We start from the raw sequence: 25,691 nt of genomic DNA, 5'->3' as shown, positions 1-25,691 counted from the left end.
AAACTACATACGGTTCAGTGTGTGTCCAAAGCAAGTTAGGGCCAAGAACAATCGCCATGTTACCCGGAGTCATCTTGTTTGCGTCTTGGTACTCGCTTAGCTTTGCTAAGAATTTGACAAGATATCTGTGGGATTTCAATAAAATAGCGCATCAATGTATACCTTATTCATACCTTTTTTTACCAGACATCTTGTGGAGCCACACACATCTGCAGAGTTTATTATTGTCTTGATTAACTGCTATTTTCCCACATATTGTAACTGATTCATAATCTTACTCCTGCTGCACCATTTTATCATTATTATTATAAATTTATTTGCCTCTAGGTGGTGATATCTAAATATTTGCATTTCAAACCTGCTGCTGCTGTTACTTTTCTTGCCTGTAGGAGGTGCTGGTTGGACTGAAACTGTAGGGCAGAACCTGATTTGTAATTGGATTTATCTGGGCCTCGTTTTTGGTCATTTGCATCAATGACACAGTTGCTTTAATTTTTTTGTCCTTGTCTTCTTAGAGAGCTTGGCAGGCCAGTGAAATATATGTTTTTTATACTGACAAACATCAATCTGACTTAAACAGGCGTGTAAACAAGATCTTACTATCCTGCTGTGGGATCTGAATGCTTTACTTTCTTTTTATAGTAGTAGGACCACTTGGGAACACATTCAAATAATAGGACAGATAATCTGGGAAAGCGACTGACCTGAAATTGTTCAAGTTGTCTGTAGGGAGTTTTTCACATGCTGCCATTAATGCTTGTAGTCTCTTGTCCATTTCTTGAATGCTGGGGAAATCAAAAATCATTAGGTTTTTACTGTTGCTCCACTTCTTAATAAATGTCAGAATTTTTCATTTTGACCGTTAACACCCGCTGTATAAAAACTATAAGAGACTATTTTCTCTTTTTCATCGTGGCCAATGGCATAATTCAAGAAAATGCTTTTAATAAGGAAACAGCAACTCACTTGGAGGCCTGAATCCATTCATCATAAAGTTCAGTGGTCATCAGCGGCTCAGGGAGCTCACGGAGGTATGATTTTAGAGCCCCTTTGGGTTGGAAAAACAGGGAGAGAGCAGAAACTGGTTAGCTTTTTTAGAGGAGGGGAGGGTTGTTTTCTCTCTTCAGAGTACCAGCGAGGGCATGTCCCATATCTCCACTCCCCTCCAGCAGGCCCTTGCAGCTAGTGCAGCTGCCAGATTCAGATTGCTCAACACAGATTTCATGCTAATGTGTGAAATGGACAGCAATATTAGAACAAAAATCCTTCAAAAAAAGAGCACTGAGGGCAGAGCTGATGAAGAGTGCTTAGTAACTGTTATGCTCTCCAGATCTCCAGAAATTTTCTGCCAACTAGGCAAAATCAATCTCAAAACTTTTGTACAGCACAAATGGCCTTTCCACCTCATAAAATAACTGTTAAGTAAAGATTTTGCCTTTAACATGTATTTTACATTTTTTCCCCCGACTTACAATGACAGAGTGTAGGGGTTGTTGTTATTGAAATGGGCTTTGAACAAGGCATTTGTGTGGGTGTAGTTCACCTGCGATGGCGTGTGGGTCGGAGGAGTACTCCTGCACATCCAGAACACCACAGTCCAGGGATGCTTTCAGCTTCTTTAGCTTGGAGGCTGATGGAGCCACTCTGAAGAGGCCCTGCAGCCCACACACAAGAAACACATAATCATGTGTAATTATCAGATCTAACGTGACCTGGGCATACTGTACATGCAGTAGTAATAGCCTCTATTTTTGTGCGATCGATTGTACATCGATTGAGGATAAATAACACAAACATTGTTTTGTAGGCTTTATTTATAATGCTGTCAACCATTTTCTAAAGCATACCATAAGGTTTTAATTAGGCAAATTACCATAAACAAATAAAATCATTGTAAAAGATGATTAGCAACCTCAATCTCACAGCCATGGTACTGTTTATATTACTCAACGTTAAAATCCCCATGTTGTACCCTGTGCAAAGAGGGTGCTTTTTGCCTTCTCTCTCCATCCTCAATTAATAATTAATAATTTTATTTTAAAGGGCCAATATAAGCTTTCCAGTCTAATAAGGTAAGATAAAGTATAGTTAGTATACTACTAATGTATACTTTTAACTTATCAACAGCAGCTCTATAAGAAAGTGTTGATATTAGCACATTTATGGAATACATTTGCATTTATGTGTGTCTTAAGCATAGACTATGTATGCTTATAGATGACAAAAATATGTATATTAACCTACACCTAAAATGCCTAAGTGAGGTCTATATCTATATGTGTGTGTGTGTGTGTGTGTGTGTGTGTGTGTACCCTCTACCTCCTCTTGCATGCCACACTCTAACAGCATGGTGACACAAGCTTCGATGGGGAAGGCAATCTCTCTCCCACTAATATTCAGGTGCTCCTCCAGAGACTTGCCAAACGACGGCTTCTCCACCCACGCCTCTGCAACAAAAACGGCATCTTGAATCGCACACAGACACAAACAAACCTACACACCATAGCTGCATATCAATGACTGTATAGAAAGTTTGGAGACACTATTTGTGAGGACCTATATTGACAACATGAATTAATTTAATCCTAACTGCAATTTACTTTGACTTTAAAGGTCAGATTACATTTCAATGTTTCACAGGTGCCAAATCTCTATTTCTGGTATTTATTAGGAAAATGTGATGTTTCAGCCCTCTGTTTGGTTTAGCTTAAATATGAAGGTGGATAATTATAGCTTAAAGCTAGCGTTGCAATTTATTTCAGAAGCAATCACTTAATCAAATGCTCTGACACAAAAATGTAAGGGAAAAAAAAAAGTAACTGTGGCTGTTGCAAGACTGTAATATGCACAGCCAATCATTCAGTCAGTCCGAAAGATGCCTGAAGGGATGGGATGGGATTTCTTTCGGTTGAATACTTTCAAAATCTAGCTGTCTCTTGCTGGTTTCTCTAACACTGCTTAACCTAGCTTTATTTAGATTGTTACGTTACATGTCGGGGGCTTTTAACTCCATACATCTCATCTTGATATTGCCTAAGGTGCAGAATAAGAGCAGATCTTTCTCTCTACACACACACACACACACACACACACACACACACACACACACACACACACACACACACACACACACATACAGTGCAAGACTCACCTTGGTGAGCTTTAATCTGGGGCAGGACACTGTGAAGAATCTCTAGGGACTTCCTGTGATATTCTGCCTGCGTTTCTATTAGCTATGGAATGAGACATCAGGAGAAGAAATTATTACAAACAATCCATGACAAGTGTGTATCATATAATGAAGTAATGTCATTAGATCATCTACAAAGTTTCCTGTAACTTGTGCAGAGAAGAAATAAAAATATAATATTCATTGTATTTTCCCTTTGGTATTACTACTAACTAACAAATACTTACTGTCTGGAAGTAGTTTGCATAGTCTATTTCTTTGGCCACAAAACTGTACATATCTGCTGACAATTGATCCTGAAACAGAAAGTAGAGAGCAACCATAAGAAATTATCTCACCAACATATACCTGTAATATTATACTGGCATTGTGGTCCATTTGTGTCTGATTCATGCAGGAGGGAAATAAATCAAATGGAGAGCAAAGGAGCTAGAGGAGGGAATAACATTGGAGTGGCTCTGATTGGTGACTCACCCTACAAATCTCCATCCGATTGGCTGCCTCCTCCATCTCCTCTCTGAGGGACTCGGACTTGGCACCAGGCTGCAGCGTGCTCGGGTGACTGGATGACTTGGACGACTGCTGAAATCTATCGGTGTGAGGTAAAAAAAAAAAGGCCACTGCATTAGATGTCATGCTTCCTACAGATATTTAAAACCTGAGCCTTTATTTTTTTTTAAATAAATGAACAAGAGCAGCTCTTAAATGTGGACGTTCTTCACCTTGTCCGAGCAGAGTCCATGTCCAAGACAAGTTTAGCTAAGTGCTTCCTCTGTTTCTGGATGTTCGGAATGTCCACCTACAAAAGAATATTAAGTGGAGGATTAAAGTCAGCTCAGATAATAAAAGTGCAGCACTTTTATGTAAATGAAGGCCATATTCTGCTTGTAATCTCATGTTAATAACACCAGAAATAAAAAAAAAATGACAGAGTGTGGCTCTGTATTTCATGTCAGGAAGGTGTTTTGTCTTAATTGGTGCATTAAGTAGTAACCTCAGCGAGCACATAGAGAGGCTCCACCACGTCTCTCTCTATCTGGAACTCAAACTGGATGAGCTCCTGGGCCAACTTCTCTTCCGTCTCCCCACACAGGTTCAGCATCTTCCTGTTTGGTCACAAAGTCAAAGCCAATCAAATGCAATTAAAATGCGGACAAGGGTAATGAGGACAGAGAAGAATTCGATAGCCATATCAATAATTAAAGATGCCTCTGTGTGTGTGTGTGTGTGTGTGTGTGTGTGTGTACGCTAGGTAAGTGTGTGGGCGAAGGCCTGTTAACTATAGTGACTTACCCCAGGAGAGAGTCATCTCCCAACACTGCAGCCCCTTCCACCATACACTGTGCCAGGATTGTGAGCGGTAGTTTCTTCTGATGGCAGAGAGAAATAATAATATTATAAGAGCCTCTGTGGGAATCATACAATATTATGAATAATGTTATGTTTAATCATCACACATCACATCACTTGTCAGTGTCGAAGAGAATGGTGGATGCAGGTACTCACAGAAGGTGACTTGACAGATCTCTTCTCCATATCAGTCCCCTGCTGACCCTGCAGGCAGGCAGTCAGCTTCTTGTGAGTGCTGTGTGTCACCTGCTTGACCAGATCCAGACGCTTCTCCACCTGCAAGACCACACACACACACACACACACACACATATACAAATCAGAAACTCACACATGCACTTGTGTATTACCACAGACACAACACTGACACAGACTCAACACTGTACTCTAACAACACATCTGTGATCTCTCATGCAGCACTATCAATCAGCACCTGCTACTTTCTTCTGTGTGCAGTAGACAAGTTACGTACACGGACAAAAGTGATACTCCTTAAGGGGGGTCTCTCAAATGATTCCGTGCATTTAATTGCACTTACAAAATTACACAGAATTGGCTGGTCATTCAAAATAAGAAATTTATAGGCATTGGCATGGGTTGTTCCAAGTTGTGATGGACATTTATCACTATGTTAGACAGTTGATAAACATGAAAATATATCGAATAATATATTGAATAATAAAAATAACCATTAGTCGCAGACTCAGATTGAGTGCGCACACAAGTTGAGAAAGATCAAAGGAATAAGAAAGACAAAGAAAAATAATTTTTGCTACAAAACCTGTTTAGTGTGTAACCTGTGATGAGACTTCGCTCCGCTTTAAGGGGTCACAAGACAAAAACATTGGAACCACTGATCTCCATCATGGTCAGACACAGCCATCATAGTCACAATTATTTACACCTGTTCGAATAACACAGCATGAACAATGTCAGGACTAACAGCGACCATTATCTAATCAAGCGCCTTGTTCGAAAGTGTGATCGCCCTCCCGGCTTACACACACACAAACACACTCTTATTTACACCACTGCTCACCTGTAGAAGGTCCTCGCTTAACACCTCTGTTTTTTCTGCCCTGTAAAGATAAAAGTATAAAACGGTTAGGGGAACCATGGGAGACAACATGAACATTAGCTGATGCTAGTATTTTTAAACAAACCATGTCTGTTTCCGCTGGATGTAAAAGCTCTGTCAGTGAATGCAGCTTTGTGTGCTGTAAACTCAGGACATTTCTTTTGAGTCAAAGAGTTGTTCCTAAAGATTCTTTCAGGTCACTCAACAAGCTACATAGCCTGTGACGGTGAATATCACAGAATGGTTTCATACTCTAACGTGAGAGCAGAAAACATGTTCCTCCCAACAGACACAGAGGAGTCAGGAAGGAGTCTGAAGTAGCGATATTATGTTATCATCATCCCATATGCCTTTTTCTTTTTTTTTGATTTCTTATAACACACATGAGAGTAAGCTAACATATTCCAACTGGAGAATATGTCAATAAATTACATCTCACATAATAAAACACATTTTATAAGCTCATGATGACATGCTAGTTGTATTTTGTCACTATGATATGAGGCATTCTACAAATCTCACGTGTATGTATTCCATAGTGGTGTGTCTTTGCCAAAATATTTTACAGTTGTGAAATAAAGTCCCAGCTGTCTAGCATTGGATGTAGACTCATCCACTGACCTTTAGCACATCATCAATGTGGCAGTTCTCCAAAATGGGAGAGCCACATCCATGCACCTGTCCCTTTGAAGCAGGTGTGGGTGTTAATGTGTGTGTATGTTTTGTTTGGCTGTCTGTCTGAGTTATGATCTTAGACAATATATAGGAATATATATTACCAATACATATTAATTATCAGGCAAACTATTCACGCTACAAACGTGCCATGAGTGAAACAAATGGGACAGCAGCAAGCAAAGGGCACTGATTCAAATATGCTAGTTCCACTGAGGAGTATCACATCCCACTGTGAATCCAGCAGACTGGGGACTTAGCCAAAGACTGAAGGAAAGGGCAGAGCTGTACTGCCGCTGAAGCAGATAAAACTACTCATCCGGAGTACTGAATGAGCCATAAGCTCAGAAAATAGCAAACCACTGGATATCATAAATATATGGTGTCAGCTCAGTTCAGACAGCTTATATTTTAAGACTTAAGTCCTTTTTCAGCAAGGAGATTTCCAAACGGAGCTCAATTTGCCTTTTATAATCTTTCAAGAAAAGATAAAATGGCAGATTGTCTCCTAGGAGCACATATATTATATATCAATGTGGATTGTTTACCAGAATTTATTTAAACAAAAGAACAACACATAGAAGTGCACACATCTAAAGCAACAATTCATCACCTATCAGGACTATCTAATCAGAGTGGAGGATAACATGTACTTCCTGCTCAGAAAGGGTTGTAAGCTGACAAGGGAGGGACTTCTTGGGCAGACCCACTGAAATGAGTCAAAACCAGACCTGTAGACCCCCAGCAACCACCCATTGATGCACATACTCCCTCAGCACTTCCGCTTCCTGTCTGCACAACCTCTTCCTGCTATTGTGCCCCAATCATGCCAATGCCAATTGCGAATAATAGCTTTTTTGTATCATTTATTTAAAAACAAAATCTGTTTTTATCTTGCTGTTGACCAAGAGAATGGAAAAGACCTTGGTTTGTATTCTATCATTCATCAGCCAGACAAGACTACCAGCAGCACATAACTAAAATGCTCTTTTCATGCATGATGCCTCATCACCAAGTCTGTCAAACACACAGCATCACAGCTCTGTGTTGCCCAGTGCTATCATGTTGAAAAAACTCGGACTGAAGTGCACCCTTTTAATGTTTACATGTTGTTGTGTTTACATGTTCCATACATTGTTGCCAGCTTTAATGTTCAGTTATTAGCATCCCTAGTATCAGTTCCAAGATGTGAGCATGGATCCATGGGAACTGGGTCAAACCATGTACCAATGCCTCTAATCACAGCCAGCCTCTTGGAAAACAATTCACCGAGCTAGGAGGAAAAATACAGTAAAAATGTGTGTGTGCATGCTTGCCTAAGAAAGAGACAGAGAATTATAGCGGCCCGAGAGATTTCTGGCATGATTTGTTAGGAAAAGTGTGATGGCAGATTGCTGATAACATGACAAAGGGGGATAAAAATAACACAAGCAGTGCACTAAAGTTTGGCTCAGTTTTTCTGCACTCCTCTAACAGCCTCTAAAAATCTCTAAAACTCTATGTTCTATAAAAGACATTGTGGGCAAGACTGTATGTATGTAGCCTGGAGGTCTGCTATGCAGCTGTGAGCTTGTCACTGTCTTGCAAGTCTCAGATTGGCAGGTCGAGGTGTCCCTTGGGAGAATCTGGCAGCTGAGGGACCCTAATAGGGACCCAGCAGCACAGATGGGACAACGGCAACAGGGATGTGGAGAAGCTACTCTGCTAGCGATGTTTGGCAGAGGTACATGGACAACCTGCAAGTCTCTCCTACCTGGCTTTCAGGAGCTCTACTGATAAGCTAAACCTTGACACTTTCTCAACAATCTGACAGCTGCATATGCTAGAAATGATTAATAGTGGGGGACAAGCCTATCACTATCACTATTTCTGTTTGTCTTCAGTGTTTGTGTGAGTGTTTTTCCTGAAGACTTGACCCTACTAGGATAATGTAGATACATTGCAAACTGAAGCGGTGGGTAAAAAAACAAATTACATATTAGTTAGTTGCATTTGCTGTTAAAAACAAGGGAATTTAAACACTGACATCTGGTGTTCTCACTGACCATAACTGATGTGGCCATTATGACCTAGACTTCAAACAGATTGTAGCCTATCTTCAAAGACAGCGGACCATCTTGTTCTTTGAGCTTGTTTGTTTTCAGACAGTGGTATTTCCTCTTAGGAAAGCAGCATCATACATAATCAGCCTACAAACACACAGAGACAAAATTGCATTGCATCCGCTGGAATGCAGGGGGTACTGGGGTTCCTTGGCCTTATTGAACCCGATGTAAAGCTAGCTCGCATGAGATTTTGGAAGTGAAGAGAGAAATTCCTCTCAGCAAATAGTGTGCAGAATGAGTCCTGGGAGGAAAGTAAACATGTGGGAGAGTTGGCAGCCGTGTGGGCGTAGTGCTCATGGGGCGGGAGGAAGACTTTGCCAGGTTTATGCCAACCATCTGCCACTTCGCAGGCATTCCTTTACCTGGAGCTGCTGATGACTCAATACAAACACACACATTTGCACACACATTTATAAATATACAGATTAATTGGTCAAAATGCTGAAATCTATCATAACACATACAAAATACTTTCAAAAGCTGACAAAATCTCAGTTGCTTTGTTGATCCATTACGAAAAAGAACTACAAATCTGAGCAGTACAAACAGTAGACCGCAGAAACAAAAGGAAGATTAATTAGCTGAGACAATATTTACACAGAGAGATCAAATGCCAGACTTTTAATAACTCCCTCTCTACCTCTGGTGGCAACATTAACAAAGTACTGATAAGAAGGAGCATGTGTCTGAATCTGTTAAGGACATCTGGGCTTGTGAATTTACAGCTGACCAAAGAGAAATGTAATTTTATTGTGCATATTTTCCCAAGGACCATAGACAATCCAAATCATTGTAATTCCATAAAGTTGGAAGCAAAATATGTGTACTATATACTCGGCTGACCATTTCAGCCTCACATTACGTACATCTTATATAATAAATATTTCTATCTCGGGATATGTTAATGTTGTGAACCCTTATGTTCACCCCCCCGCTGCCCTGCACATGGTTTATGAAAGCATGAATAATCCATGTGGACATAATCAAAATGTGAATAATATAGCATCCATAGTCTTGAACAGATTGCCTTGGTAGCTAGCCAACTGTCGGTCATAACATCTACAAGATAATAATATTTGTCTGAAAAACAAGAAAATGCTTGACACTGCTTGCCTGGCTAACAAAAGCTCTTACTCTGGGGCCTAGAAAAGCTAGATGCTAGATACTGTGCTGCAAGGGGAGGGTAGTGGAGCAGAATGGTGGCCTTGGGCCTCAGCAGGGCACCACACAGCCTGGAGTGCTGGCCTGAGATCCACAGACAGCCACACACATACATACACACAGACAGACACACAGCAGTGTTCATACTAGAGATGATCTCTGAATATTTCTCAATTTAATTTTTTTTCTCTCCAGCCCTTTGCTGTGCAAATGCATCTAGAGGCCCACTGCATTTCCTCCCAAATGACAAGGCGGAGGGCTGATGGGATACAAGGTTACTAAAACAGAAAAACCCACTTACTGTAGTTGTCCAGCAAACTAGGTCACAGTTCTGTTAAGTATGCAAGAATAACTGTGAGAAGAGTGTACACACACATGCACACAAGTGTGCACATGCACACACACGAAACACACACATGTCCAGAGAGGGAGTGAGCGACAGAGAGAGAGAGAGAGAGACAGAGAGCCTGCAGCATTTTTCACTTGACGTTTCACTGGAAACACGAGCAGTGAGTTATCTCTAATAACTTCATTTATGGTGAATAATCTCCACAAGAAACACTCTGATCTGTGACAACACTGTGTTTTCACACTACCCAAGCACACACACACACACACACACACACACACTTCACCTAAACAATGTCAAATGTCCAGTATAGAGCATCAAACGAACAATGAAGTAGACCGAGGCAACACAGATCAATAATGCTTAATTGCCACCCAGGCCATAAATGATAACATTGTTACAATACGTCATTCTTAGTTCTACAAAAAATCTCTATTTTTGAAAATTTAACATGTGGGTTGGCAAAGCCAAATGAATGTAAAGAAACAGCTAATAAGAAATGAGCGTTTCTAGGCAACCAAAGCAAATGTAGGATTTCACATCTACTGTAAAGAAAAGAGAAATGGAGAATCCCCTTCTGTAATTAAAGAGCAACATTTAAAAAAAAGAAACTCTATAGTAAAAGCAATGAGAGGTAAACAAAACTGGAAATTGTTATTGGTGGATTAGTACTTCCTGTTTTGAGCCTATTGGCATTCCTGAATGGAAGGAAGTGGGCATGTTGATAGGGAGTCGGCCCGTCTCCTTAGGAGAACTTAGTTGTTTCTTAGAACAATGCCACTCTCCTGTAGCTACTCTCACTTGTAGCTGCTTATTACTCAGAATAATGCAGCAGCTCACTGAATGTACTGTAGCTAAGGCTGTGTATAAACTGTAAGTAGTACACAAAAGACGGTGAGAAAATCAGTAAAGCTTTCTGAATATTTTTACAGCAGTAACTTCATATAAAACTACTTTTAACGAAATATAATGTTTTTTTAAATGAAGAACAAAAGAATGAGAGTATAATAATTTCCTAATCTTCAGTTTACTGCAAAGACAAGGCTGTTAGCGCTAGTTAACATCTACCCTGTACAGCATGTTTTTGGTTGTTTATAACGTCCCATACTGTACATCCTGATAATTACATTTCAGTTTTCAGAGGAGTGTGATAACTGGTTATTAAAGAAATGAGGGACCATGGAGCTGAGGTTAATGAAGTGAATTAGGGATGCAATCTAGTCATTTTAAGCTAATTCGGAGATGTTTCTTTTGGATTTAATGCGCAAATTAAAATTATTGAATTATTGAATCGAATCGTGAGGTGTCCAGATATTCCCACCACTAACGTGTAGTACTTTAAATCCTCTTCAGACCCTCTCGTTCTTGAATGCCTCACAGCTTGAATTGCATCTGACTCATTTGCTGCATTTCAGTCAGGCCCCGATGTCACTTCCTGTTTTAGATGAGGTCATGAGCAACAGACTGGATAAACTCTGAAACCTGTGACACATAATGGCCATTATCATACCCTCTTCAATATGCAGCAGGTCAAACATGGACAAAAGTAAATCAAAGTGCAAATGAGAATCTGTGTCTGTTGGTATCGAGCAGCCGTCCCCAGAGAATGTTTGTGTTCCACGTTGTTTCTCACATACGTGCTTTTTTAGTACACTAATGCTGAGTTTGTAGTGGACCACCAGTATGGGGGCTCTTTAAGAGGTTAATCGTTTTGAGGGAATCAGCGACATAGAAAGGGAGAAACAGCGCTTCTGTCTGATATTACATCATCACTCTTTTGATGGCCAAAATGGCCCCTTGACAAAGGCTCTTTATCACTAACTCTAGCCTGTAGTATGCTGTCTCTGAGAGGCACTGACTGGGTTATGGGAGCATTATCAACATGGACCTCTAGCACTGAATGGCACTGTACAATTACACCAATAGCGCTTGCTTTAAAGATACACGATCTAGAATACAAGTAATGACTCATTTCTGATTGTTGATGACCACTGCGTGAAAATCGCATACAACTCTTGCCATGAAAGGACCTTGACTTGTTAAATAATACGCTTAGAGTGTGTTTTCCAGTCAAGATTTAACAATGAGATAAGCCAGAAACTAAACAAAAGTAAATCCAGGGGAGCCGTGAATCAGCGTCCCTGTGAAGGCCACTCGCTCTGAGATCTTCATAGTATTGTCCTCATTTGCCAAGCCAGCGAAGCAAGGTAACAAGGTAGAGGAGGAAGAGAGAGAGGAGAGGAGGAGATGCTGAATTGGCATGCAACAGGGTTGCCTCCGACATCTCATGTTACCTGTCAGCTACCATATGCTCTTTCAGAGTCCCGCACACATTCTTGCCAAGAGGTGCACACGTGCTATGATGCGCAGAATGTAAAAACAGGCAGGTTATTTTCTATGCTAACAGAAATTTGTTTACAAGATAAATACATTCAGGGCCACATTAATGATTCATGCATAATCTTTTTTTCTGTCCTCTTGTCAGCATTAGAGTAAAGTGCAAACACATTAAACATGCTCACCTCTCATAGATTTTTAGTGACATAAGACAAGTGTCTTACTGTCCATAGACAGAATTTATACAAGTGGGACGAAGGGAGAGGAAGAACGACACATGGCAAACATTTGTGAGAGTGAGACAATGCCGGAGAAAGAAAGCATGTACAACTCATCTGCCAGCCCACAAATGGCTGCCATTTTCCGGTAATTGCATTGTGAAGTGGTGAGCTAAAGCCTACCCTAAAGGCATGAGCAGGAAGAATGCTATTAGCATACAATAGTGGTATTGGTGATCATCATACAGGTGAGTGGTGCAGAGTGTGAAGATGAGGTGGGATTGAGAGGCTGTTTTGCCAGGAGGCTAGGGCTGGAGAAAGTGGTGCCTTTTCCAAGTATAGAATGGGAGGAAAAAAGCAAGAAATTTATTTATTACACGGTATGACATGGTCTTAAAGACTTTTGTCATGGAATCTTTTACCAGGCTGTCCTAGACCTAGATAGGGCAGTGAGTTGGGAATAGAGAAATAGGTCAAGAGAAATGAAGGGCGGGAGCTGACTGAAGCAAAGCAATCTTTTCCAGTCTTGTTTGGTGCGTGTGAGGGCATGAAAAAAGTCTAATGTATATTAAAGACAAATAATTAAAAACTAGAATTTTAGGGTTTGCAAAACGCTGAGGCCTCAATTAAGGTTGAGCAGCCAAAGATAATGGCTTAAGTTAACAAAAACAATGAAAACAAATAAATTCAGGCATTATTTCTGCGGCACCCTTTTGTCTCTCTCACTGTACCATAACACATTTCTTTTAGCTATAGAGTATGCATGGCTGCACATCCTCCAGTGTGAGGTCTTGCTCCACAAAGGTGATTGGTCAAGCAGGCGATCACATGACATGAATCTCACCCGGGCAAGCGGTGGCAGCAGCAGCAGCAGCCTCAGAGAGGGATGCTGACACAGCACACCTGATCGCCAACCTCCCCCCACCCGAAAAAGAAGACCTTCAATCTCCATCACATGTCAGACACATAGAAAAGACTCCTGGCAATACTGTCAGTGCAGAAAGCCTCGCCATTACAGACATGATAATTCATGCCAGAAAGAGCTGAGTATAGTAAAAGCATGCAGTTATAACAACTTACTTGTTATCTCTTAATGAAGAAACCCTCCTGCTAATACGCACACAGATTCTTGTTAACTCATACAATTTCCCACCACGTCAGTCTGTTTCTTGTGAATTGGTTGAGCTGGTTTGAAGAGACTGAGGACTGGTCAGCGGTATCAGTGGCTCCACTGAGACTGCTGAGGTTCAGGAAGGTCAAATGCTCAAACCAACAGAGTAACCCTGATTCCACGCTGAAGATGAGCAAAGCTTGAGTCAGCAGAAGAGTCTATCTGAAGCCCCAGTGAGTGCAAGATGGAGCAAAATTGTGATCTGTGATATTTTTCATGATTTTCTCATTTATTTCTATTTTTACAGGTTTCTACTGCTTCGTGTACCCTTGTAAGTCATCTCATATGACAAACTAATGGAAAGAAAATTAAAGCTCAAACACAAAGTCTCTCCATTTTCAGTCAACATAGCACAGCTACGTGCCATCTCCATGGGATGTGTTCAGCCATTAAACCATTAAAATCTTGATTCTCCTCACAGAAAATGTGCTCAAGTGCTGTGTGAAGCAAAAACAGGAAGGAGGAGTGGAACTGTAGAATAACGGGAATGCTTGGTGTGTGAATGTTTACATTAAGATGCCTCATTAATCTGCACATACACACACTTGTCTGACCCCACCCACTGGTCCTGCACTAACACACCAAGGGATGTGCAAGGGCACATGGATCCAAACACACCGTCACTACATAATATCCTTACACAAACTCACACAATTCTCCTCTATGGGTGGTACTTTCAAGGGACATTACCAGCCTTCGATGCAAACATAAGAAAGAGCGATTCAACACTAGCCAAATACATGAACCATGCCTCAACACAACACCCCTTGAACCCAATCAATGGAAGAGAAAGTCTTCAAACACATGCAATAAACAAGAACAGCCTGCTGACCTTTAGGGAGCACATACTCCTGTGGATTGTTATTTTCTTAGCAACATAAAAACACTTTTGATGCACCTTAATGGTACCATGATTGTGTGTAATGATGTGTGGTCTTGCTTCATTCCTTGCCATTTAACTTGCCTATAGCTGGCCTAGGTCGCTAGCAATGGCACATCTTTGGCTATACCTTTCTTCCCATCTCTTCCTGTATGACACAGTCAGTGTGGGACTCTGCTCAAGGTCACCAGAGGGTCAGACATGTTAACTCCCTGCCCCAATCCAAAGCTCAAATTAAATGTCATGTCACAGAAGCTCACCTTATTATGAGGCAATGTATTGTGGAAAGCTGTGGATTGCTAATTGTTGTGCTTTGATGTGAGGGTTTGAAAGTGGCCGTCTTGGCTGTCAACAGTAGACACCATTATGCACTACATGTCAAATAAGGCAGTATAAGTGCGCTCACACACACACACAAGGAAGAACTGCCCCTACCTTCTCTACACATATGAAGGCCCACAAACTGCCTGCCCACACACATATCAAGAAACCCCCCCAACACACACAACACACACAACACACACATGCACACACACACACACACACACACACACACACACACACACACACACACACTAATGAGTCACAGAGAAATGATTAAAAAGACTGGAGATAGAAAACGCAAACTGAATCAAGGGGCAACTGACAATGATGGCACAAACAGAGGCTGCAAGGTGTGTCCTCTCCCTTCTGAGTGCATGCCACTCACATAGCCTTGTAATAATAATGACCCACACCTCCTGGTCCTAATCCACCCATACCAAGCAGAGAACACCTCCTGGCCCAGCACTGCTTGACAAGCTGCTCTGCCTCCCTGTGAGGTGAACGAACAGGGCGGAGGAAGTGATAAACCCAGAGGACCCTGTAAGAGGTCACAAAGGATCTATTTTTGAAGGTGGGAAGGGATTTCAGAGCCACCCAGATGCAGGGCAAATACAGGACATAGAAGACTGAGAGGGGAGAGGGATGGAAAATCCCTCCACATTAATCAGTTTTTGGATCTGGTGTTTTAAGGAACTACAATGGCATGATAAAGCTTTCTCTTTAAAGGGGCAACAATGTAATCACATTATTGAAACAAAAAGTATGTTAGATAATTGCCAGATGCGAAACACGACCTTCAGGAATTCACGTACTCGATAACCCACGCCTAGGAGGTGCTTCCCTTCTCACAGCTGATATTACTGCGTAATGAAAACATTGCGCCTTTTCCCATTTTCCCTCACGTCGCAGCCCACACCGCATCCGTCTACATCACGTTCACCTTTTGACAGGTTCTGTGACAGGAGGTAAATGTAATCACGCCATAACTTCACAATTGCAAGCTTTTCACACTCCAGGTCTTAAAGAGGGGGTCTTCTCTGTGTGACGGTCTGCGATACTGCGACTGTCTATGTTTTATGCATTTCCGTGGGCAGGTTGTACTGGGGCAATGCGCCTACACGCTTCCTATGCGGTAGCCTCCTCCAATGGACTTTACGCATAGGAGCACCAAAGCCGTTATGGAGTATTCTTTTGTTACTCTGAATTAGTACGATTGCACTGACCATTGTGTATCCCATATATCCAGCCTGATAACATATAACAATAATCATATTTGCATGGATATGATTCACAGCCTATCGGGGCCATACAGGGGGTTTCTCTTCCATTTGACTTGGCCCGGCGAGAATAGCGCACGGAAAGGGTTTGCTTACCTTCCCACCGTTTGGTTGGCGAGCTGTCGCATCCGATTGAACTGCTTCTTCATCTTGTATTTTCTGCGTTAACACCTACAGGGGGAAATATTCCGCATTATTTCTCTCAATATAATGGTCCGTGCTCCACAGAGGCGCAACACAAAATCCAATCTGCCATATTTTCCTTCCCTCATCGCAAGCTGCCAACGCCGAAACCTTATTTGACGATCACATATTTTCAAATGATATATTTAAAATCTACATTTGCCCCCACTGCCTGCGCAGGGATGCTGGACCAATTCACCGCGCGCACTCACAGGGAGAGAGCGACAGCAGTGACAAGTAGCGGCTGCGCAGCAATGCAGTGTGGGAAATGTAGTAAATCAAGGCTGATGCTCAGTAAAGGATCCAATCTTGCCGGTTCCCAGAGGGCTGTGAGGCTTAATAAAATGGACATTTATTCTGATATGTGTTTAGCCTATGTATTAAAATCCGATTTATTACAAAACAACAATGGAATTAGCGACAGTATAATGTTGCTCAAATCCTGAAACAGGGGTTATAAAGAAATTCAACCAGTGTGTGTGGGGAAACACATATACAGATAAATCTGGAGTGATGCACAAATACATGGCAACTTAAATATAGCTTTTTGTGCTAAATACAGTGCCATTGAACGGGAAAATTAAAGAGAAGTATGTTTAATATTTGTACTTTTATAGAGAGACATTTTCTTTTCAGATGTTTTCACTAATTTTCTAATGTGTTAATAATCTGGTATTCTCTAGTCTGTTACTCCGACCCCTAAAAGAGTGGGGAAATGACTATGTACATAAGGTGTCCACCAAAGCCTTCATTTCTGCGAGTCAGCCTGGCTAACACCTCCATCTAGTGCCTTTCGTGTGCCAATACAGCTTGATGGTACAAAGTATAGGTTTTAATTCTTAATTTCACAGAACAAGTTAAAAAGAAGAAAATATACTAAATAAAATATACTATACTTTGTAAAATTCGTGTGGCTCCTAATAGGATTATTTATTTTATTTTATTATTTTTTTCATTTAATAATTTTACATTGGTGCTTATATATTGCTGAAAAACAAAAGGATCTTTTTTACCTTTCTGAAAGTATTGGTAAATTTTGACTTCATTGTGATTGGATGTAGACTCTGTGCTGCTTTTAGCTGAACTGTCCAGAAGGGAGCAGTCATGTCATATAAACCACCAACTTCCTCAACACCACAGTGTGAAGCTCCAGCCTCAGCATCCTGATTGTTACCATGTAATAAGATCAAACATAAATTACATGCCACATAAAGTGCTATGATTGTGCTTGTCTCTGTGTATTTTATCTGCTGAGCTTATCAAAGTATTTTCAACAACTGTGAAATTAAAAAAGCAGCTTTCTTAGTCACATGGCAAAGGCTACTATAACCACATTTTAAGAAGAGGAAGTTTTCAAAGCAGCTTAAGAGTCACACATTAAATGTCCAATTTGAATACTCTTCCAGTAGTAGGGCTACAGGTGAGGGGAACTACTGTATGCTGGTAAAGCATGTGATATTGTGTCTCTAATGTCAAGAGTTGAATGGAGACTGGAGGCTGTTGAAAGCTTAAGGTAGAGCCATGACAACACAACATGCTCCTGTCTGGGCTGTGAACAGGACAGAGCAGTTACAGCCCAGAGTCAGGAGTGATGCCCTCTGGCTCAGTGTCATCAGGCCTTAATAGGCTAACAGGTGGGCTGCGCACCACTGCGATAGGATTCAGAGGCCTCAGGGAGTAAATGATACAGAGAAAAGGTTCTGTCCTCATTAATCTCACAAGTTGGAAATTGAGAAGGGACGGGACAATCCTTCAGCCTTGATCTCAACCTTTTGACCTTGTCAGATCATTTGTTTTCATTAGTCCCCACTCAGACAAACTGGCCAGTCCCAGTAAAGACACACAACCTGCCCCCCTCTCCCTAAAACAGGGAGCATTTCTGAAAGCATCTCCAGGGGTCTTCCTGATTCTAAACTCAACCCCTAAAACCTACTGCTCTAGTGTGTCTCTGGACATTTCTAAATCAGCATGGACGATTCTTCACATCCGCTTGGCCTGTTTCAGAAACTTTCTCACCAGTAGTCCCTCCAAGTTGAAACAGTATGCCCTTGTGTAGAGAAAAGGGCAAATATAGGGTCAAACTACAAGGGAATTGTGAGGTGGATTTCAACCCCCAAATATCATTAAATACTCCCCAGGTTAGTGTGCATCTCTTGAGAGCACAACAGGAAAAACAGTTGAGCGATGTTTCTTCATCTAGTCTCCTGCTGTTCCTGTCAATGAGTGGGATGACTGAGTGTTCTTCCTCTCACTCTAATGCCCTTCTACTAGCCAGCTGGGGACTAATTGGCTACCAGTTCACCTAATGAAGCCTTCTCTCAGGTCACACCCTCTCCACCTGATGACCCATTGCTACTACTGATATGTGGGCTGTACTCTGACAGTGACCTGGTCAGACAGATGCCCTGTGGTTCCTGTGCTGATGTATGGTATTACAGTCAAAGCAAAAAGCTTTGCATACAGTCATTAGATGGGTTAGGTCTTGCTGGAAACAAAATGTTGATGTGTCAAGTGTTAGCTTTGCTCAAAGCAATCAAGGGTAGGACATTAGCAAGGACCTAATGGCATGTTGTGTGCTCAGGTTGGAAGCTGCCCCGTCCACAGAGGGGAAAATTGGTGGGATCGCCTCGTAGATCATGCTTGTGTTTTATCTTAAAACACGCAGCATCGTGTTACCCAGATCATTCAGTCTGGGTGTGAGGGGTGGGTTGCTACAAGCCTTTGGTCTGTCATTAAAGAAAAGTGTGACACATTCATCAAAGAAGTGTGTGGAAGTCAACAGGCCAGCACCGCGAGTCGTACACCCCCAGGCTATAACTCATAGTTCCCTTTTAACCCAGAATAATTTACTTTTATGTTAATTCCACACCCAGTGTAATCAGGGATCAATTACTGATATTGAATTTGATTCAAACAACAACCAAAGAAGTATGCTACTCTTTGTAGTTGGTAAAGTTCTTGTCACTTGAAGGCTGAAGGTTGTGGAGAGACAAAGCTCGCCATAGGCATTAACGTCAGCCTTTCAGGTAAGCCTGAGCATTGAGGCCAGACTTTGTGGTGTGTCTTTAAAGGGTTATCTAGGGCCATAATGAGCACCGGCAAGCCCAGCGCCAAGCCTAATGAAAACGCTGTGACATCTGAGGGGAAAAGACATTACAGGTCTAAACAACAGGGGCTTTTTTAACATGCATCAAATTACAGAAAATGATGGTTATCACAAACACCTTGCAGACACTAAATGCATGTCTGCCGGCAAGCAGGCCTGGAGTTGAGACACACGAGCTGAGCACTAAACACTGATGGTATGTCAGACACTCAGCATCTGGAAATAAACAAACACGAGATGTAAATAAAACGTGAAAATACTTTCTCTGGACAAAGAATAAGATGTCAGGGGTTTCAACACTTCAACAAGATAACTCATGGGTTCTATTTATAAGGTGTGAATGTAACAACTGAGAAGATGGTGCTTTCATGTCAGCTATCAGGGTGTCACCTTCCAAAGCACACCTTTCATCACTGCTACAATGCAAACAAACTGGAAAAGCTGTTCTCTCATAAAAGTATTATTTACATGGTTTAATACAGTGTATCTATGGGCACTGTAAAGCAGAGTGAACCTTGACCTTTCAACCTGTAGCATGACCTCACTACTTTTCATGTGAGTTTCATGGTCTGAGTGTCAGTTATCACTACTCTGTATTACACAAAGGGCCCTCATTGTGTTTACCAGCCTTTTGCATGTAAACAGTAAGTAGTTCACAGGAGCGGCAGGTGTTAGCCTGTGGCAAATTCATTGATGCGTTCAGTCTTCCGATAATACAATGTTCCTGGCATGCTACTCCCTGCCACCTCTTCTTGAATACCAACTCAATAACAGTTTGTCGGGTGAGTTCCAGCTGCAGTGTATTATGAATATTTTTGTATTCAGAGACAGAGCGTGTACATACACGCAAGCACACACACGCATATTAAATCGTAGGTTTTGGTAGGAAGAAAGCACGAATGGAGAACAGATGTCTGTGAGAAAAGATGCCCTTTTCTGTTTCGTTATCAATATGTGGGACTCATTATCAACAACAAAAATGGCTCATTTTGAACTCAGGTTGATACAGTTTTATGGAGAGATCAGTCACGAATGATTTGGTGCCATCACAGTTTTTGCTATTGGATGCATCTTTTTCCAGTTGTTTTCTATAGGCACTAAGCGCTCCCAGTACCTCGTGTTTTTGCAGGAGTTCTCTGAATGCCTTAAGCTGAAAAAACGTCAGCTGGGCAGGAAAGCGCCCAATTTTAAATGCGTTTTTTCCCATTGTCCAATCGAATCAGATTTGTGACTTTACAAATCTGTGGTAAGATGCATTGAGTTATTCTCTATACCTTTTTCTATATTAAAAAAAATTAAATGTTTCTCTGTATTGTTGCATAAATGTTACCGTACCTATGTGATGCTTATATTTTGAGATGACACCACACAAGAAAATTGATCAGTCATTTTCTTTTAGAGGTTAATGATATTCAGTAACATTGTTGCTGTATGTGACAGCTCATAACCTACTTCCACACAAACACACACACATCCAGCACATTTCATATAAGACCAACACTTGTGAAAACCAAGGCCTTGAGGCCTTGGCATTTCATGGATCTGAAATGACAGACTGAGATCAGATGGTTAAAAGGGAGTGGTTAAGATTAGAGCGCTGGATCCTACAGCACTTGTCTCAACTTACTGTAAAGCTTTAGAGACAAGCTGAAAACTGAATGGTCCATAAATCACCAACCTGTGTAGTGTACATTTTGTAAAACTGCTCAAAATCTTGGTCATGACCTCAGGAAAGCATGTATGCCAAATGTGGTTTATGGCATTTGCCCACCCTTACTGCTGTAGCATGTACTTTAAATCTGGAAGGCGTTGAATTTTCAATGGGCTGTCACGACCCTTATGAAATATTCGTACACTAAACAGGTTTCTAGAGCAGCAGTGTGTTTATCTAATGCTAATAAGCATGGTTAGCCATGCAGAGAGAGTTCATAATCGTCAATACACTGTTTGTACTGGCTTCATACAACTTTTTTATGCTCACTAAATTAGCATTAAAATGAGTGTTCGTTGTGGACAGTACAATAAATTTAAGTTTGCATCTTTGTTGTGTCAGGATTTGCATTCAAAAGGTTGAACTTAATGTTACAGTCAGCCTCTTTTCCTGTTGACATTGGTGTTCAGGAATGTAGGAGGTATCAACGTCAGCGTAGGAGCTTCGATGACTGACTGACCTGACTTCCCTCAACCCTGAGCTGAACTCCATTAAGGGCTGCCTGTAGTCTGTAATTTTAACAACAGCCTCTTATCATGTTTGTCTTGTCTTTTCCTCAGCGGGTTGAGTACTTGCCCACAGACCAGTTTTACTTCATTTCATCCTGCTTTCCACACAGTCAACAGATACAACGACTGCGTGACTGAAAAATGGCTTTGTACATTTGTAATGAGTGTAGTTCAGAGACAAACAGCATGTGTTTGAGCTATTTCTGATTTATTTAAGTGCTTTGCCTGGAAATGTCAAGTACTTTTCAATCAGAGCAGCATTGCATTCTCACTAAACCTTAAACTTTTGGGTTTTGCTAAACACTGAGGCTCCTTGGATCTTTTACTTTAGTGTTCACAATAACAAACCAGGTCCACTAACAACATGCTGTTTACTACAGCTATAGTTATAATGCATGGAGAGGATCATATGTTTGGTTGTGTGTGTGTGTGTGTGTGTGTGGGCCGAGTTTTTGAAAAACCCATTTTATCGATCTATTGTAAAGCAGAAGTATTTGCTATTTTCCGATTACTGGCAGTCAGCTAGCCTAAAAAAGGCTTACCTGATCTGTTGCAGACCACATTTTGGCCTTTTTTGTGGCACATAAACTGACCACCACAGAAAAGTTTGGTCTCATCTTGAACTGGAGCATCTGGAGATTAATTCCATATCTGAAATGAAATAAATCCCCATTTTCTGTTATCTTAGCTGCTATCTTGACTGTAAGGGAGCCGGGAGAGGAAATTGAATGAGATTCAAGGAGGGGAGATAGCGAGGAGTTTTATTTTGTGTGGTGTGTTACAATGAAATATTCTAAATAAATAACAATGTTTGCATTAAGATGTTCTAACTTATTGTCCCATTTATACAGTTAAAACAAGCTGAGGAAACTCGGTTACAATACCATCAACCTATAATATGTGCTGAAGCCCATTAGGCCACACGAGAATCTAATCGATGTCAGACAAAAACACGGTCAACATCGGAATGGTGTCTGAGTCGTGAAGAGACCTCCGCTTTGTTTTCATATCCGACACAGAGTTGGCTTTCATTCTATTGGACAGGCAAGGTCTTGCACCCAGTCATTCAGGTAGATTGGCGCTCAGTGTGTATGTTACCTCTGCCCTCCCCAATGTGACCATGTCATATTCTGTCTGTGGTGACAGAAGAGGCTTGGGGCGCTGGGACCACACAGCCTTGTCATCTCAGCCCAGATCAAAGGGACCCTGCTCTGGTCTGACAGGAGCCAAGGCCCTCGATGAAGGCTGTAGTGAGCATGGAGCTAGAGAGCATAGCTTGATCAGCACCATGGGTGGCAAGAGGTCTGTATGTGTTATCCTGGGTGAGGAATCTTTAGAGGCAATGGTCCACACCTGGTTCTTCTGACTATGCTCAAGAGATGCTCAAGATATCCGTGTAGGGAAGTGAGATTGGAAAGTAATCTGGAGAGATGAGTGAAATGAAAGAGAAGTGAGAGACGAAGCATGTCAGGAATGTTGAAACAAAAGCAGGGGGAAGTAGAAGTGGTGGAAATGTGGAGCGTAATGCGTCTTTGGAGGACCTCCACACAGACGGAACTTCAGTGAGACATTTTCCTTGGCCTCTGCCCTGCTTTCCTGTGACCTCAGAGTATTGCTGACATGCATGCTCACTCCACTCAGCAATAAACACTGGCTGAGAATAAAGAACAATTAAAACACAAACCTTAAGTAAATGGTTTATATCCCACAGTATGTTCAGCTCTCTTTGTAAATCTCTCTTTACGTGGATATATTTATATCATTTGGATTAGATGTTGAAATGAAAAATAATTGCAATAATTGCAGTGTTTTGCGTGTTTATGTGTAACACATGATAATTACAATAATGAATGCAATCTATCATACATGGCGGATTCAAAATACCTTTTTGACCAACTCAAGATTTTCCTGTGCGTGTACTGCTGTATGCTGGTTAAGAAAACTCTCTTCCATTACTGTTTAATTTAGAAGAAACTATCCTTGTTTTTCCATCTTTATTCTATAAATGGCTTATCTGACTCACAACCTGGGCATCTGATCTGCTTTGCTTTCAAAAGGCCACATCGTAAATTCCTGGACCTTGATATTTTCCCTCATTTCCCACAGGCCCATAATGATGCAGGGTTCTTTGTTGAAAGCACCTGTTCTCAGCTCGAATAATGGGCTACATTTTCATCCAGGATATACTCCCTAAGGGATGCCCAGCCTTCGACTTGAGGGTATCTTGTTGCTGCCGTTGCCAGTGAATGTTCACAGAACAACCATTTGAACACTACCAGTCAACATGTGTTCTTTGACTGGTAGGATCTGTTTTTGGAAATGGTCAAATGGCAAGGCTGAGTTATCTTTGAACTTATTATCCATCCATCCATCCATCCATCCATCCATCCATCCATCGTCAACCGCTTATCCTGCGTACAGGGTCGCGGGGGGGCTGGAGCCAATCCCAGCTGGCATCGGGCGAAAGGCGGGGTACACCCTGGACAGGTCGCCAGTCCATCGCAGAACTTATTATCCATGTAGATGATAATAAAGCAGTGGTGGGGGATTGAAAAAACACACTGACTGCATGTGAGTGATTGTCGAAGGGATAAAAGTTACAGAATATTACTGTACATCCTAAAACTCCACCAGATATCTAAGATATTTCATTTATTAAAAACCTGCAGTTGTCTTTGTGAGGTTTTAGGAGTCGTCACACCTGAAGCAGAATTTAGACTCTAATTATGAGCTGAAAAAATGGGTTTACTGCAACCCCCATGTTCAGTGCTACAGTTTTGGTCTGGATACAGTACATTGCAAGAAACCCCCTTATAGGGTAAAGGAAGGGAAAAGCAAATGTCAGCATGAGGTCATTTTCTTAAACCAAAAGCCTACAATTAAATGCGTTTGAAAAGCTTTTATTTACCTAACTGGATACATGCTTTAAAAGTGGTGGTCCAAATCTGGATTGTCATCAGCACTTTGAGGAAAGGAAAGGATGCCACTACCAAAACCATGAAAGTCAGTGCATCTTTATTTCTGTTAATGTCACAGAGCCACTGTTTTACACTCCCCTATGATAAAAGCGCTAACAGCATTCCCAGATTTTTTTAGCTTGTGCAAGACTTGGCAGGACCAGAACATCTAAGCCTCCTTGAGCCCTCCAACCTGCCACAGGGCTGCTTCGTTGTCCAGGAGGACAGCAGTGAGGGATAAGACCTTTTCAAGAGGATCAAGCGAGAAAATCCACTCAGGCTACGGCTATTCCTTAACAGAAGATAAGATGGTTTTTAGCATGGCTCCAGAGAATTTATAGACATTTTAAATGGCCTTAGCCAGAGTTGAAGGAGGACTTAAAGAGCAAGAGCAGTGTCTTGATCTGCCTCTCGGCTCACCTAATAACCCTGTCATTAGATTGAGGGCTCTGCGTGTGCAAGAGCTCAGTCAGACCAGCCTGTTGTTTGCGTTTGTTTGTTCTTTCTGGGATGCAGGGGCGGATGAGATCATCCATCAGTCCACTTTACCCTTTAATGGACTCAGATCTCTGACATCTGGAGGTTGCTCCAACAGTGACATTGGTGCAACGTGACGTTTATTTGTGCATATGACTATACGTGCACATTAAACATCACCATAGATTGAAATTACACACATAGCATGCACAGATTTACGCACCTACATTTTCACCAGTTTACACACAGGACTCACGTGTCACATGATTACCAATTTTCACTCATTTGCAACACTGAAAAGTGAATTTTGAAAACATGTTGACAGGACAAGGTGATAAGCAAGCATGCATTGTTAGCAGCTCCATTAAAGCTACATTGTGCAGGCAGATGTGGGGGACGCCACATGGCCTCGTTAGGTAGAGAGACACATCTTCAAGCTTTCTTCTCGAGCAACAACAGTCTTCTTTGGTATGAATGCTAAATTAGAAAGTGGCACCTTAATAGCAGACTGACAACCCAAATACACAAAGGTTAGATCAGGTTGCATTTGTTTATACTGTAGCCATACGGTACGAGAGACGATACTCGCAGACATGCCTGAATAATATCAATGAATGTCCTAATGCAAGGTTT

The 25,691-nt window shown here is 41.5% G+C and overlaps 1 protein-coding gene across 5 annotated transcripts in view; it reads right to left on the bottom strand.

The window, feature by feature from the left end:
- The window catches only part of arhgap44a (Rho GTPase activating protein 44a), a 28,531-nt gene extending 12,016 nt beyond the window's left edge, over nucleotides 1-16,515 (bottom strand). For all 5 annotated transcript variants that reach the window (XM_038702129.1, XM_038702160.1, XM_038702137.1 and 2 more), the window contains exons 1-14: nucleotides 16,212-16,515; nucleotides 5,580-5,619; nucleotides 4,697-4,816; nucleotides 4,484-4,560; nucleotides 4,185-4,296; nucleotides 3,913-3,989; nucleotides 3,665-3,779; nucleotides 3,418-3,486; nucleotides 3,152-3,233; nucleotides 2,320-2,447; nucleotides 1,544-1,655; nucleotides 967-1,048; nucleotides 705-785; nucleotides 12-125 (exon numbers count right to left, since the gene is read on the bottom strand). In XM_038702129.1, coding sequence (XP_038558057.1) covers nucleotides 12-125; nucleotides 705-785; nucleotides 967-1,048; nucleotides 1,544-1,655; nucleotides 2,320-2,447; nucleotides 3,152-3,233; nucleotides 3,418-3,486; nucleotides 3,665-3,779; nucleotides 3,913-3,989; nucleotides 4,185-4,296; nucleotides 4,484-4,560; nucleotides 4,697-4,816; nucleotides 5,580-5,619; nucleotides 16,212-16,264 — 1,262 coding nt within the window. In that variant the 5' untranslated portion in view covers nucleotides 16,265-16,515. The remainder of the gene's footprint in view (nucleotides 1-11; nucleotides 126-704; nucleotides 786-966; nucleotides 1,049-1,543; nucleotides 1,656-2,319; nucleotides 2,448-3,151; nucleotides 3,234-3,417; nucleotides 3,487-3,664; nucleotides 3,780-3,912; nucleotides 3,990-4,184; nucleotides 4,297-4,483; nucleotides 4,561-4,696; nucleotides 4,817-5,579; nucleotides 5,620-16,211) is intronic.
- Between the last annotated feature and the right edge of the window lie 9,176 nt (nucleotides 16,516-25,691).

This window comes from Micropterus salmoides, unplaced genomic scaffold (assembly GCF_014851395.1).
Source record: "Micropterus salmoides isolate LMB-PRFRI ecotype aquatic unplaced genomic scaffold, ASM1485139v1 Ms_hic_scaffold_10, whole genome shotgun sequence".
Taxonomy (NCBI): domain Eukaryota; kingdom Metazoa; phylum Chordata; class Actinopteri; order Centrarchiformes; family Centrarchidae; genus Micropterus; species Micropterus salmoides.
This window is presented reverse-complemented; position numbering and strand designations above follow the sequence as displayed.